This window comes from Equus asinus, chromosome 4, assembly GCF_041296235.1.
Source record: "Equus asinus isolate D_3611 breed Donkey chromosome 4, EquAss-T2T_v2, whole genome shotgun sequence".
Taxonomy (NCBI): domain Eukaryota; kingdom Metazoa; phylum Chordata; class Mammalia; order Perissodactyla; family Equidae; genus Equus; species Equus asinus.
The window spans coordinates 68,531,877-68,546,689 of NC_091793.1; the positions used below are offsets into that span (position 1 = coordinate 68,531,877).

Genomic DNA, 14,813 nt, shown 5'->3' on the forward strand with positions numbered 1-14,813 from the left:
TTTAAACTGCCGTTTGATCTTTAAGAGACACTGCCCCAGAGTGTCCGTTAACAAAAGTCAGCAGTGCTTGAGAGGTGTTTGGCCGGCTGGCTGGGGCCTGCCTCTCGTGGAAGGCAGGGGTTCACAGATGGGACTAGAGCAGTGCACTCTCCACTTTTGATTCGTTATTGAATGTGACCTATGCCCCATGCTTTTTAAATGAATTTATCCATCCCATGCCCATATTTGGAATTATTCCTTCAATGAGAGCATGTTGATGGTAATGATAAACATGACCCAGTTTTCTTTCTTGCTTGGATTCTAGTATTCTGACTTCTCACTAACACTGAGGGTTGTAGATAAATATTTTAGGATCATAACAGTCTCATTCCTTTTAATACTTTAATGTAAAACCTTTTTAAGATAATATATTCAAATGATATTCCTATCCATATTTGGAGCTTGAATCTCATTAGAAAAAGATTTTACTTTGAAAACAGCTTTAAACCAAAGGATGACTTCTGAAAACTGTATAAAATCATTTCTATTTTGGAATATGTAAGAATAGATTATTTATATTTATAAATCACACGTGTACCATCTGTCCAGCTAGTTATATCTTCAAAATTCCCTTTCTGTTTGATTTTTTAAATCAAAATTCAACTTTAGGATTATTGAGAGAAGGTCCTTTAGTGGGTTAGAAGTTAAAGTCTATGACACTTTGTTTTCCCATATGACTAAAAGTCACCAATGTTAAGTAGCCATGAATTAACACAGTTTCCAGGCTTTTAAATAAAGACAGTGGCACATTTCATGTAAAAATATACTATTCAAAATGTAATGGTACATTTTGTAATTTACAAATGCTATTTTCAATCAACAAGAAATAAATGCCTAAACTTTCTTATTCAATTGGCAACATTGATTTTTTTCCCCCCTGCTAAAACTCAAGTCTGCTGCTTTCTTTCTCTTTGAAGTGCAGGTTTTTTGCATGCATTTTTCTAACATCTAATAAAATGGTTTTTAAAATGCACAGGTTACTTTGCATGATTTTTTGAATTTGCTCATATACAAATACACAAATCATGTTCATAGTATGTTACATTGGTGATAAAATTGATTCCTTCAGATAATGATTTATTAAGAATGATCAATAATGAAAAATGTTTCTTGTCTGTGCCATGAAAGCATACCTGGCCCCTTGTGATTTAATTTAGATGAGAAGGCTACTAATGACTATATTTGGAGGTTAAGGGAAAAAAAGTACGATTCTTTTGCCCAATGCTATGCTTAATGAAAGCATTTGACATGTTGAAGACGTAATTTTTGATTATATAAAAAAACTCAACTGATATTTTAAATTTCATAATTAATTGTTACTTTTGGTTAAAGACATTTGAGTTTTTTTCCTTCTCCAGGCACAAATAGTACTTTTGTCTTAACTGGACCTAGAATTAATTTTAACATTGTAAAACCATTGAAATATTTTGTGGTGTTTATTTGTAAAGAATTTCTCAGCAAGTATGTTTTTTGTAATATTCTCTATCAGGCAAAAAGTTTTCAGAGTAATTACTGCAATCCTAAAAATTAGAGTCTCTGGAAAAATAAATATATGTTTTTAGTCAAAAGATTTTCATAATGTGTTTTCCTTTCTTTTGACCCTTAGAAATATATAAGAAATGCCAGTTAGTAGTTAACTAAAATTTCCTTTTGGCATAGTTTTTCTAAATGAAGGCCCCTGTAACTAATTCCTCAGGCATAGTTTTTAAGCTTGGATTGCCTGCCACTCCATTAGTGCCATAGAAAGCACGTAACTTGCTGAAGGAGACTGAGTCTCATTTGGCTCCTATGGCTTCAGCTAATTGCTTTTCCCACCTTCCTGCTACAGTGGCTACAAGCAGTCCTGCAGTGTGTTTTCTCAATTCAAAGTAGAATGTTTTCCAAAAGACAGAAGAGTAAGTTTTTAATTTGTACCACGTAAGTCTGGTTTGCTTCCCAAAGATTTCCTCTCTCCTTGATTCTTAGATGTAAAAGGAGGAGTTTTTCAGATGTATTTAAACTCTGTCTTTTTCTTGTATTTCTCAGTTATTAGGAGTGAGGCTGAGGAAAAGTGATTTCTCAAGATAACCCAGCTCATTTAGAAACTTGTTCTTTCCAGGGTACACTGGGAGCCCTGTCCAGTTCTGACTTATTAGAATGAAAGATTTAATTTTAAAAGGCATAAGACTTCATGCCTTTTAAAATTTTTTATTGTTTCATTTACATATTTACCAGCTTTGTTCCTAGTGCTAGACAACACAGGACAAGTTACAGGAGTTTACTGTAGCTGTGCTCTGGAAATCCGAGGCCAGGGCCTTAGGGTAAAACCAGGGCTTACTTTCCAGATTGAACTCATTTATATTTATAATTGATGATATTATTTTCTCCAGATGCTTTTTGTTTTCGTTTTTTATGGCAAAGATGTTCTCTTTTTATTTCACTCACACAAAAATGTTTTCTTTTAAAAATAACTTGAGGGGCTGGCCCCGTGGCCGATTGGTTAAGTTCGCGCGCTCTGCTGCAGGCGGCCCAGTGTTTCGTTGGTTCAAATCCTCGGCGGGGACATGGTGTGCCACATGCCACAACCAGAAGGACCCACAACGAAGAATATACAACTATGTATAGGGGGGCTTTGGGGAGAAAAAGGAAAAAATAAAAAAAATGAATCTTTAAAAATAACTTGATTGAACATTTTGACCAAGGTATGCTATTGTACATTAACAAAAATTAATTGTGCCTTCTTTTTCTAGGCAGCGCAAATTGTGCTAATCTCTCTGTTTGAATTGAATACTCCTGAATTTACCATGTTACTTGGTGCCTTGCCAAAAACATTCCAGGATGGTGCCACCAAACTCCTGCATAACCACCTCAAGAATTCCAGTAACACCAGTGTGGTGAGTGCTCACGATTGGTGCCTCTGATCTGATCATGACTTCAGCTTGTCCCTTATCTAGAACTTGCTCTAATAGAGTAGCAGGTATTTTGTTCTCTTTTAGTAGACTGTGGAGTCTCAAGGGTGGGGGCCATGTCTGATCCTGTCATATTCCCAACGAATGAATGAACCTGGTCTTTAAATATGGCCTTTTTCTTTAATTAGGTTGTTTAATCCGTTAAATTTTTACTAGGCTACTTAGTCAGTCAGTCATTGAGTTACTTATTTTGTTCATACTGTAAAGATGCAAATGCTTGATTGTATCTGTTTCTGTAGCACAACTGACATCATTCATTCAGCTTCAGGAATGCCTATATGACAGTTACCCATATTTGGTTTATAGGTACTTAAAATTGGCCTTATAATTCTGAAAAAAATCACCCTCACTGTGCAAATTCTGCCCGTTTATTAACATGTGGGTTAAAAGGCTAAGGGAAAGGTGAAGCTATTCTATAGTTAGCCCTTGAATAATGATGCTGCTTCTGCCTTCACCCCAGGGCTCTCCGAGCAATACAATTGGCCGGACTCCCTCCCGACACACCAGCAGCAGGACTAGCCCCCTGACCTCACCCACCAACTGTTCCCATGGGGGCTTGTCTCCAAGGTAATGCCATTTCAACAGAAATGAAGAAACTAAAGCACCTGAATGTCTAGCCTATTTCTAGATGTTTAGACCTAGCTTAATACCAAAAAGTATTTGGGTATCAGGAGACCATGGGTTCTAGTCTCCACCCACATCTTAACTGTATAATCTTGGGCAAAGTGGTTAACTTCTTTGGTGAAATGAGTGGTTGGTGCTGAATGTTCTCTGAGATTCTTCCAGCTCTAAACACTTTCTAGTACCATAAACATTTTAAAGCTAAAAGTTAAATTTAGTACTGTTTCACATAGAAACCTTTTAGAAACTCATCACCTAGTCCATGAGTGAGAGGATCACCTGAAAGTATTTAGTCATCTAAATAAATCCTTTATAGTCAGTCACACATAGTCTGGGGTAGTTTTCCAACCAAGTGGCCATTCCAAGCATAGTTACTACCATTATGGGCTCACGTTTGAAGCAGAATGCTGCTCTGGAAGGAGTGATTAAGAATCTGAGAACTAAAATTGGATCAGCATTTTCAGACTCTTGTTGGGACCATGTGAACATTGGTATTATAGAGTCTGACGCAGTGACTTTAAAAGAGAAAATGCTCTGTCTTGAGATCTTTAAATAGCACTTTCCATCTGGCCAGAGCCTTTAGAAGTCTCTGTATTATGGCTTTAGTGACCCCCCCTGGCATGTGCTGGAGTCCCCCGTGGCCTCACTCAGAGTAGTGGCCCTGTTGCCAGGCTTTTTAGGAAAAAGCCAGTGCCTGAACCTGTAAGGGTCATCTGTGCTGTGTTTATCTACAAGAAGTCCAGATCTTCGGACTGGAATAAGGGGGCTGTATCTTAAAGGTTGCTAACACCAAGATCTTAAAATTATAAGGAAACACTGCAAGTATGCCATTTTCCTTTTAAGGGTTGCTTCTTTAGTAGGAAGCTGTCAAAACGTAAGTGCCTTTAAATTGAGATTTTTCAAAGATCAAGTCTCCCAAACTCCTTCCTCCTTACAACTGAAGTTCTCTACAGTTCCTCAAGTTATTGTATAAATATTTTGGAACATAACAAATTTGTATTTTCCTCTTTGTGAAACAGAGTATTTTGTATACTTACAGTATTCTACTGTTTATATTGCCTTATGTTTAATGCCCCTAAGGGCCCCTGGTTCTGTATTTAGGTAGAATGAAATGTGGAGTTTCGTCCCCAGATTTGGTCTGTGTTGTCATCATTTCAGCAGGCTATTATAATTAGATAGTTGAGACCAGAAACTAATAAAAATATATCCTACTTTCCCCAGCTGTGACTTAGGCTCAGCCAACTATTTTTTAATGTTAACATCTGTATCTAAAGTATATGGTTTGTCTTAAATGACCAGGGTCCAGTGTTGACAGTAAAGTCAGAGTTCTCTTGGTGGCGGAGAATTTTATGGAAAACTTATATTCTCTGTAAATTGTTGCTTTTGACTAGAAATGATTCTCCTATGATATTAATTGGGAAATCTGTTCTTCCATGATATATAGTTCAGACTTCTTATCTTTTAGTTATTTCATTAGGGTGGCACATTCTTTAGGTAATAAGCAAAACGGTAAAACTCAAATTAAGGTATTTTATTGTTACATGTGCTTAATAGTATAAGTAAAAGAATTGGTGGGGGCTGCTAACCATCAGAGCTAACAATTGGCTAGGTATTAATCTTCATGGATCCCCAAATTATTAAAATTTTTAATTTATTTTTCCAGGTTACCATTCATTCTTAATTGGCCTGATCTTAATTTTTACTGTTAGGGTTACGGGTCAGTGAAAGAAATGAAGAGATTGATTTTTAAATATTAAAGCGTGGCCCAAATAGTTTCTCGTCAACAAATTCTTCTTTAGGGAATTATTTGGTTATATAGTGTAAAAAAAAAAAATGTGCCCTCAATCATTGCATGGCTAGCCAGATGGCCTTAACCAATTTGAGCTCAATAGGAAAAATGATTTTTCTCACAACTAAAATTATCCAGAAGTAGGAAAAACTGCTTCATGTCATCATATCACTAGAAGTATTCAAATAGGCTACATACTTTCTACCAGGAAAATTATAAAAGAAATGAACTCTTGCACTAAGTAGGAGAATGGACTAGGCTACCACATTCTAAGGCAATAGACGAGTTCTGTTCTGTCTCATCTTAGCTGTTTTTCTGAGCAATGCTCTTGAAATATTTATTTTCTGCGACCTGCCATTCTTTTGAATTATCTTGACCATATGGTGTTAGCTTTTTATTCCTTTTTTTTTTTGAGGAAGATTAGCCCTGAGCTAACATTTGCTGCCAGTCCTTTTCTTTTTGCTGAGGAAGACTGGCCCTGAACTAACATCCATGCCCACCTTCCTCTACTTTATATATTTTTTGGGACGCCTACCACAGCATGGCGTGCCAAGCGGTGCCATGTCTGCACCTGGGATCCAAACTGGCAAACCTCTGTCCACCGAAGCGGAACATGCAAACTTAACCACTGCACCACTGGGCCGGCCCCTAGCTTTTTATTCTTAAGGGGAAAAGTTACTACCAATGATTTGGTTTTTAGTCTAATTTTGAGTATCAAAATGAACTAATTTTTTTTAGTCCAAAAATTGTACACTTGGATCATGGTGGTGATAAGGAAATATTCTAAAATGAACAAATCTAATTTGATAGCTTTTAAAAAAAATCACTAGTGAGGAAGTCATTTTTATCAACTCAGTAGTTTTAGAGAAGCTGAAGCCAGCAGGTTAAACTTTGTGAAACCTCCCATTAATTTTTTCTGTGTGAGGGAAGCATTACTGCTTATCCCTACCTAGGAAACAAATACTACTGATTTTTTGGAGAGGAGATTTATGACCTGGAGTTTTTCAGCATTAAACGCATATTTATATTTTAGCTCATTTTACCCAGCACGATTTATGTTAAATGAAAAACAGAGTTGTAAGGGGTTTCAGAAATCACTTCAAGTCTGTTCCCTTTCAGTTAAATAAGTATGTGGCAGTCCTCACTCTGGTCTGCTGTACGTTCTTGGCAAACATGTAGAGCAGAATGGCACTAAATAGTAACCTCTGTTCCCCTAGCAATGAAAGGTGATTTTAGGTAGATTTTACATTCATCCGTCAGAGGGTCCAGAGTGTCCATAGAGTCAAAGTGGGGATTCACTGGAAGACCTAGCCTCCTGCGGGGAGGTGGTGGTGCCCCTGCTTTGTCCTCTGCCTGTTAGCAGAGCTCCAGCCTGAGGTGGTCACCCGTATTCTTCTTGTACCCCCGCCCCCGACTCAGTGTGTGACTTCGAGAAGGTCTTTGGGCCCTTCTCTGGCGCAGTGACCTCTCATCTCCACACTTTATTTTCCTTTCAAAATGGAGCCGTATCTGCCCTCGGGTGGAGACTAGCTCTGTCCATCCTGCTCTTAGAACTATGATGAATGCAGGGCTGCTCGCCAGGAGCACTGTCTGTGATGCGCAGACTCTGCCCTGTGGCCTCACCTCACATTTCCAGCCAGCTCAGCTCACCCTTTTCCCCATGTCTCTGGTTCTTTTGAATTGTAACAGTTGTTAGAACTCTCTGTCAGAGTCTCTCCAAGCCCAGGTCACTTAGTAACATTTGCAAAGTGAAGAGGAATACCTGTGTTCTCAGATGAATTTTAATTCTCTTATCAGGTGATATGAGCAGAGGAATTAGATTTTTGGTTGCCCCCCTCTCTGAACGGGCCAGCTGAGACTTGACGCCCTTGCCCTCTAGTGGTGGTGTTATTCTTCCAGAAGAAAATTGTGTGTGGCAGCCTCTGAACTCCATGTGATTGGATCCTGGCCTCAGGGAGTGCATTGCCCCTTGCTCGAGTGCTCTGGTCAGAGTGGCATGTTCTCTGAGTCTTTCTGCTGTAGTCCCGTTGGTCCCATTTGAACTAAGGCCCATAATTACTTCTTTGTTTCTTTCTAAAATAATTGATTGCATTATCTGAAACTGAACATTCATATTTTTGTGTGTATAAGTGCTTATAATGTCCTTCCAAATGGAGACACACACATGCTCTTCACTTGGAATCTCATGTGATTTAAAAATGTGAATGCGTGATTGAGAGGGAAAGGAATAGTCCTACTGAGGACCAAATTGTAACACAAAATTTGTTCTTTTTCCTGTATGGTGAACTATTAATTTTGTTCCAGTTAGTTTTGATAAAACTTGGTCAAGGAAAGAGGAGACCATAGGACACTGAGAATGTAGCATCTTCCTCTCCCCTTGCTCCCTCCCTCCCCTTTGCCTTTTTCTGTTTCTCTTTCTGATTTTCCTCTCTGATCACTACAGTCGGTTATGGGGTTGGAGTGCCGATGGGTTATCGAAGCACCCACCTCCCTTTTCTCAGCCTAACTCCATTCCCACCGCTCCCTCCCACAAGACTCTCAGGCGCTCTTACTCTCCCAGGTAACAAGCTACCTGTTAAACTTGTCTGAGGTGTCACAATATTATTGCATTTCCAAGGTCGTCTCAGGTCTTTTGGAAAGCCTCTCAGCGGCCGCCAGTGTGGTCCCCGCTTTGGCTTAGACTAGCAGGAGTAGACCCTTGGTGAGAAGTGTGAGCAGATGTGTGATCTTTGTTGAACCTCGCAAGTACAGCTCCTACTGTGCCACAAGGGCAGATGACAAAATTCATCACCATTTACTGCCGCAGGCCTTGCGGCGCACTGGAGTGCTCAGCCCCCAGAAGGTGCTCAGGCAATGCCAAGCAGTCAGGGCAGGCCGTGGTGAGCGTGGTTTCCTTAGCATTCTTCTTAGATGGAAAAGGTGTTTCCACTGAGAAGCAAATGAGACCTGTTCTTTCCCAAACTGCACCTGTAGCTCTCAGTCCTGCTGTTGATTGTCTGGACTGGTTTCTTTCATAATGTACTGTCATATGGTGACAGCCTGAGGACACACAGATCCAGAAAGGAAGGCCCGAGAAGTGCATTCACTGGTACGCCTCAGTAAAGATGCCTGCGCTCTAGGCAGGAGAGCTGCCGGTGTCCTCACGAGCCCCTGGTTGAATGAGTCTGGAAGCAGGTGGGGGGGGGTGGGGGCTTCCTTCAGATGCGAAGAGAAATGGTAACTGCAAGTATTCCTCCAGGGTCCACGTATTCCTACAGATACCTGTCTGTGGATCGCTTAGGTATTTTTTATGAAGAAAGATCCAAAGATCAGAGAACCCCTTCCCTAGTAGTGTGCAGTCACATAAGCTGAGCATGGGGCAGTCCAGCTGTCTTTGTGCTGTGGGACATGGGTTTATACCCTCTGTGATAGGACAAGGGTAAACACAAAGCAAAATAAAGTCTGTTACTTTTGAGTGCTTCATAGATAGCTTTTGCACAGAAGATTCACATTCCTGCTTTTGTATCCTCAACATAGCACAACTTTGCATAGTAAACAGGTCAGCTAAATGTTTCAACAACATCTTCTGAAACTCTTACAGCCCTAAAAGTAACCTCTAAAGTGTACAGAGAATCGGATAATGACTGTTTCTAGATACACAAGGTTAGGGCAAGGGCACACCGACAGTGAGACAGCTGCTCTCGTCAGTGTTAATAAAGCATGTCACTACACTTTCTTTTTTTTCTTTATTTCTCTTTCTTTCTTTTAAAGCTTAGCTATCCTTCATAGTATAAGACCAGTTTATTGCCTGTCTCCCAGTATAAAGACGTGTGTGCCCTAATGGGCAGTAAGCTTCACCCCCAGCCAGTCTTCTCATCCAGCCATCCAGACTGCCCTCCAGAGGACATTCCCTTCCCAATATTGTCTTTCACATCTGTGCCCAATAATGTAGCTAATGCTTAATGAACACCTGTGACTTCTGTTAACCATCAGAGAGAGTTGACTAGAGACTTCTACATTTAGGAAACCTATCAGTTACATAAAACTAAGAAGGAATCTATGTCTGTCTCTTTGCCAAAACCCTATTAATTTCATAACAAGGAACCTTTTTCCTTATTCCATACCTAGTATCTTTTCCCTGCAAAACGACAAAGAACAAAATCTCAGAAGGCAAACTTGTGTCTCGAGTTTCTCTTTTCTTGGAGACCTGACCTCGTGTACCTCTCCACCCACGGTGCGGATCCTTTACAACAGGGCAGGTCCAGAGCTTGCTTCTGCTTCAGTGTTGGGTGACACAGCCTGAACTTAAGTCAGTGAATATTGACCAATTGAGCAACTCTTCCTAATCTAAAGAATCCTAAGGAAACTTTTCTGGAGTCTAATCATAGTGTTTACAGATGACCAGGACCTGGCCTTTAACCTGGGGATAATGTCTGAGCTAAAACAAGACAGAGTGTGGGGCAGGTGACAGACTGGAGTGGACCTGACCAAGTCTCTTCTCAGTGAAGCTGTTGCGTCCCTCTTGCTGCTCCCTTATGTTTTACTTGTCGGGACGGGGACCATGGTATCTGTGATTCCCCAGTGACAGCGTTCATGGGAATTTCTTTTTTCTCTACAAAGTGAGGACTCAGGTATTATTTGAAAAAGACAATTGCCGAAACATGAAATAGCAAAGAAAGTAGCGTTACCTGTTTCCTGTTAGAGGAAAGCAATGATGTCTCTCACCTGAAGCTCACAGTTTTAGCTTCGTACCAAGGAGATACTTCAAACCTGAAGCTAGTGAGTCTAATAAAAGAAGTGTCACCACAGATTCTACTTGGTTACTACGTATGTGTGCCCCTAAATTGGAAGTCTGAGTTGGTTTATTGATTGAAAGTAAGGAGGAGGAACATGAACTGGCAGAATCCTTTATTTTCTTATTTTAAAAAGAGGCTACTATAATACTAAAGTTATGTGAACTTAAGTGAAATATTTTAAGAAAGTTTAGGTTAAGAATAATGAGATGAATTAAGTGAAAGCTAACGTTATCTGAAGCGACATATGGAAAATAATATTGTGACATCCCTTAAAAAGCTCAACGTTCCGCCAGACTCCTCTTGTCCATCCCATCATTCTTTCATTTTTTAATTTTCCTTTTGCATGGGCTATGCTATTATTTTTGGTTGTTGTGATTAAAAGTATTTTAAGGCATCTTTTTACATCTTGTATACATATTTTTTGTTTGAGTCATACTCAGTTTTTGTATATAAAAAATAGTGTACTGGCCAGATGTATAAATGCCTTTGTTCATACGTGAGCTGCTGTTGTGCTGTTCTGGAAAGGCGCGGCAGGGAGCCCGTGTGTTCCTCAGTCATGCTTCCTTCACATTAAAGGGATATTGCCTCATAGATAACCTTATGAACCTAGAGGGGGTTAAAATCTTGGATTCTGTTCAAGTTTTTTATTCCATGTCCTGTCAGCATATACATGAAATTTTAGCTGTAAACGTGTTCTAGTCCACATTTCTTTTTGTTTGATGCCAGAGCCAGTCTTTGAGCTGGCATGTATTTTTGTGAACTTTCCAAGTACAGTGGGGGTGTGTATTTTCTTTTATTCATCAGAAAAGAAGAATGGGTTCTATCTGAACCAGTTTTGCAATTTTAGGCAAATAGCTTTCATCTCTGAGAATGAGTTCCGATCTCGTGTTCTAGCAGAACCTCCAACCTTAGAAAACACTTGGGTCGTTGCAGCCTCAAGCCAGTAGAGGTCTGGCTACTCCAAGTGAGAACTGTCCAAATCTCATCCACCCTTAAAACCTTAAAAAAAAAAAAAAGTTGGGGGAGGAGGCTTTATAAATATGATTTGTTTTTAAGTTACAGGAAGCTTAACTCTAGTGAGAATGTACAGCGTTGATGCATTGATTGTGTTGCCCCTAGTAGGAGTTCCTGCCAATGAGTGCCTACTTTCAGTTAATTCTCTTCTGAAAACGGAAGGATTGCTTTGCTTTAGTCCTTAATAATGTTGAGTGCCTACTTACATATAGCCAAGGATTCTTTGAGTGGCCCCAGCAATCCTCAGTATAGCTCAAGACTTTCTGCAGGTTAAAGTAGACCAACTCATCTGATCTTTTCTTGAAACAAGTAACATTTAAACTAGGTTACAGTTTTTGACTTGCCTTTGGTTTACTTTTGCTCCATGTTTTGCTTTCTTTATACTAGTGATCAACTCCCTGCTTTTTTCTCTGATATTCTTAGTGAGGGACAGTGATAGTTTTTGTTCTTAGGATCTTCTGTCTGTTTCAGTGCACTTTTCAGACATATAAAGGCCACTTGTTGATACTGTATTACACCGAAAGGCTATTTAGGATTTTTGCTTTGTTTCATGTTTTACTATGCTAAATGTCTAAAAGGACAACAAGTGATGTCACTTTTCTGTAAAGGACAAATATTTCTTGCTTTTTGAAGTGCTTTTAGACACCCATCTAGGAATATAACTCATCTTTATAAGATCTGCTTTTCTTATAAAACTCCAAATAGAAGCATCTAGAAGAGTTTGATATTCACAGCAACTTCCTGGGTTAGATGACATGAGAGACTTTCAAGCACCCATTGGCAGAGTAGATCTGACTCTGAGTGAGTCATTTTTGGTATAGGTTTTTATTTGATAAGTTTCAGATACTGGTAAACATAATCCAGTCTCTTGAAGTCATTTCCTTTGCTCATGTGAAATTTGTTTGTAATACTCGCTTTATTCTGAAGTGCCCATTCATCTTAATTTCTTTGTACATTTGAGACCAGTAACAACCAGGCTCCTTTTTTCCATCTTCAGGATACTGAAAGTTATTTTCTCACTTTCATTACTTCATACGTTGTCACCATTGTCACTCTTTGAGTTCTTGTATTCTCGTGGTCATTGTTGTTTCCCACTGGTTCTTACTAAGTGCTGGTGTGATGTGCTTGGGACCAGATCTGACAAGAAAGATGTAGAATTGTCCAGTGGTGGTGCTCTAACAAAAGATGTCTCCTTTTCATTCCAAATCTCCTAAAGAAGCAAAACTATATCTTACTCTAAATTATTAGAAGTAGTTTATGCCCATACCTCAATTTTATGTATATGCCTCAATTTAAGAAATAAAATGTGTTTGATCTTTAGCATGCTGGACTATGATACAGAGAACCTGAACTCTGAAGAAATCTATAGTTCTTTGCGTGGAGTTACAGAAGCCATTGAAAAGTTTAGTTTTCGAAGCCAAGAGGATCTGAATGAGCCAATTAAACGAGATGGCAAAAAGGACTGTGATATTGTAAGTATCCCCAGGCTAAATTAAGTGATAATTCTGAATACTAACCACTGTGATTACTTGGCTTCATCATTATTTTTATCTTGTAGTTAGAATAGTATTATTTTTAAGAGACTCAAGGCAGTTTTATAAAGTTTTGAATAATCCTCGCTATCTTTGTGAAGAATGTTAAATACCTTTGTTCTCAGTTTGATTTTGTTTATCCTGGACATATTTTTGTTCCTGTGATGTGATAAAAATAATGAGCCTGAATCAGACACCTGCGTGGCTCTCTGGGAGCTCGAGTCTCATGCAGAGGCAGGCAGATTAGTGGGAAATTGTGGTGTGGTGGGAATGGTCAGGGCTTCACCCCAAGGAGACCTGCTGGGCTCGTCTTGGTGCTCAGGAAAGATCTGCAGAAGAGATGGTTCCACCCTCCGAGCTGAAGCATGAAGGTCCATATGAGTTTGTCAGGTCAAGCAGGAGGTTGTAGTCAGAGAAGGGGACCTGTGAGAAGGGAGAGAGATGGGAATGGGCGCAGTATGATTTCTTGTTGGGAATGGCCAAAGTGGAGAGGGCTTGTATGTCGTGTTATTCGGGAGCTTTTGGTGAAGAGGCTGTAGAGGTTGGCTCAGGAAGGGCACTCACACCAGAGGAATGTCCAGCCAATGTCTTGACTTTACTGTGGGGTCACTAGAGACTCTGAGGGATTTTTAACCAGGGAAGTGGCATGGTCACAGTTACATTTTAGAAAGATGACTGTCAATCTGAGCTGGAGAATGATTCCAGAGGAAGTTGGGTTGGGTAGGGCATGAGCAGAAATAGAAGAGTCAGAAGTCTCTGGCTAGGACTGTTGAGTAGGTGCTGGTGCAGTTCAGTGAGGTAATAGCATAGAAGGAGAAAAAAGTGCCTCTTAACCCCTCTGGAACATCATGAATTCAGTTTTGAATATATGTGACTTGCAAGACCTGTGGCATGTCCAAGCAAACAAGAGTGAAATAAGCGAGACACAGAAAGACAAATATTCCATGATTCCACTTAAAGTGGTCAGATTCATAGAGATACAAAGTAGAATATAGGTTACCAGAACTGGGAGGGTTGGGGAGTTATAATTAATGGGTACAGAGTTTTAAGTGGGGAAAATGAAAAAGTTTTGCCCAAAACATAATGGTTACACAACATTGTGAATGTATTTAATGTCACTGTATTGTACACTTAGGAATTAAATGATAAAAATGGTATATATATATATTACCATAATTAAAAAACAAACACACATAAGCAGAAAATGCGAGAGATGTGTCTTCTCAGTAGCACAAGTTAAAAATTTGCCGTAGCAATCATAGTGTGGTCTCACTGCCTGAAACTGTTTCCACCGGTGTTAAATAGTCGGATGTTTGGGATGAGGAAAATGATGGTTTTGCTCTCTTCCCAGCAGTCAGCCCACACTTGCTCTGTTACAGTGCCACCCTGCAAAGGGAGCCAGACAGGCCACTGCACCTCAGAAGAATGGACCCTGAGAGTGAAGGGAGTCAGAGACCAAGGCCCAGAGGACCAGAGGTTTAATTTGTCAAAGAAAAGACTCAGAATATGTTAGGGGAAAAAAAATTTCAGAAAATATTAAAACTTGTCCTTTGACCCAACATAAAGGCCAACTCTGAGAGTCAGAATATTTAAAGGAAGAATGATCTGCCTAAGGGATACTGAGTTCTCCATTGTTAGAGATGAGTAAGCATTGTCTGGCTCACCGCTTGGTGGGAATGTATACAAGGAGTTCATGGACAGTTGGACCACTTTAGATCTTACGATGGTACTTTGGGCAGCGTCTGTCCATTGGTGGTGGGTTGGGGCATCAGTGAGAAAACTCTCACTATGTGCAATGAAAGTGACATGCTGCATGTTGGCACAGGAGATTCCTGAAGAACTGGGGATGTGAGGTGTGCAGCCTTTGTTCTCAGGGACTCTTCAGAATTTCATGTGATCAGTCTGTCAGAAACTGAGTAATATGAATCACCAAATACAAAGTAAAACAGACTTTATGTGTAAATTAATGAACGAATAGCTGAAAACTTGAGCATATTCATTTCCCTTTAAGGTGATTTATGAATTAGATATTTACAAACTGAAGTACTAATAACTGTCCTTTTGTTAGTGGCCAGATTTCAAGTGAGAAATCCCT

At 39.6% G+C, this 14,813-nt stretch overlaps 1 protein-coding gene across 24 annotated transcripts in view; it reads left to right on the plus strand.

Annotated features, from left to right (window-relative positions):
- The window catches only part of CLASP1 (cytoplasmic linker associated protein 1), a 255,693-nt gene that overhangs the window by 207,680 nt on the left and 33,200 nt on the right, over window positions 1–14,813 (plus strand). For all 24 annotated transcript variants that reach the window (XM_070507429.1, XM_070507431.1, XM_070507435.1 and 21 more), the window contains 3 exons: window positions 2,769–2,912; window positions 3,448–3,554; window positions 12,508–12,658. In XM_070507429.1, coding sequence (XP_070363530.1) covers window positions 2,769–2,912; window positions 3,448–3,554; window positions 12,508–12,658 — 402 coding nt within the window. The remainder of the gene's footprint in view (window positions 1–2,768; window positions 2,913–3,447; window positions 3,555–12,507; window positions 12,659–14,813) is intronic.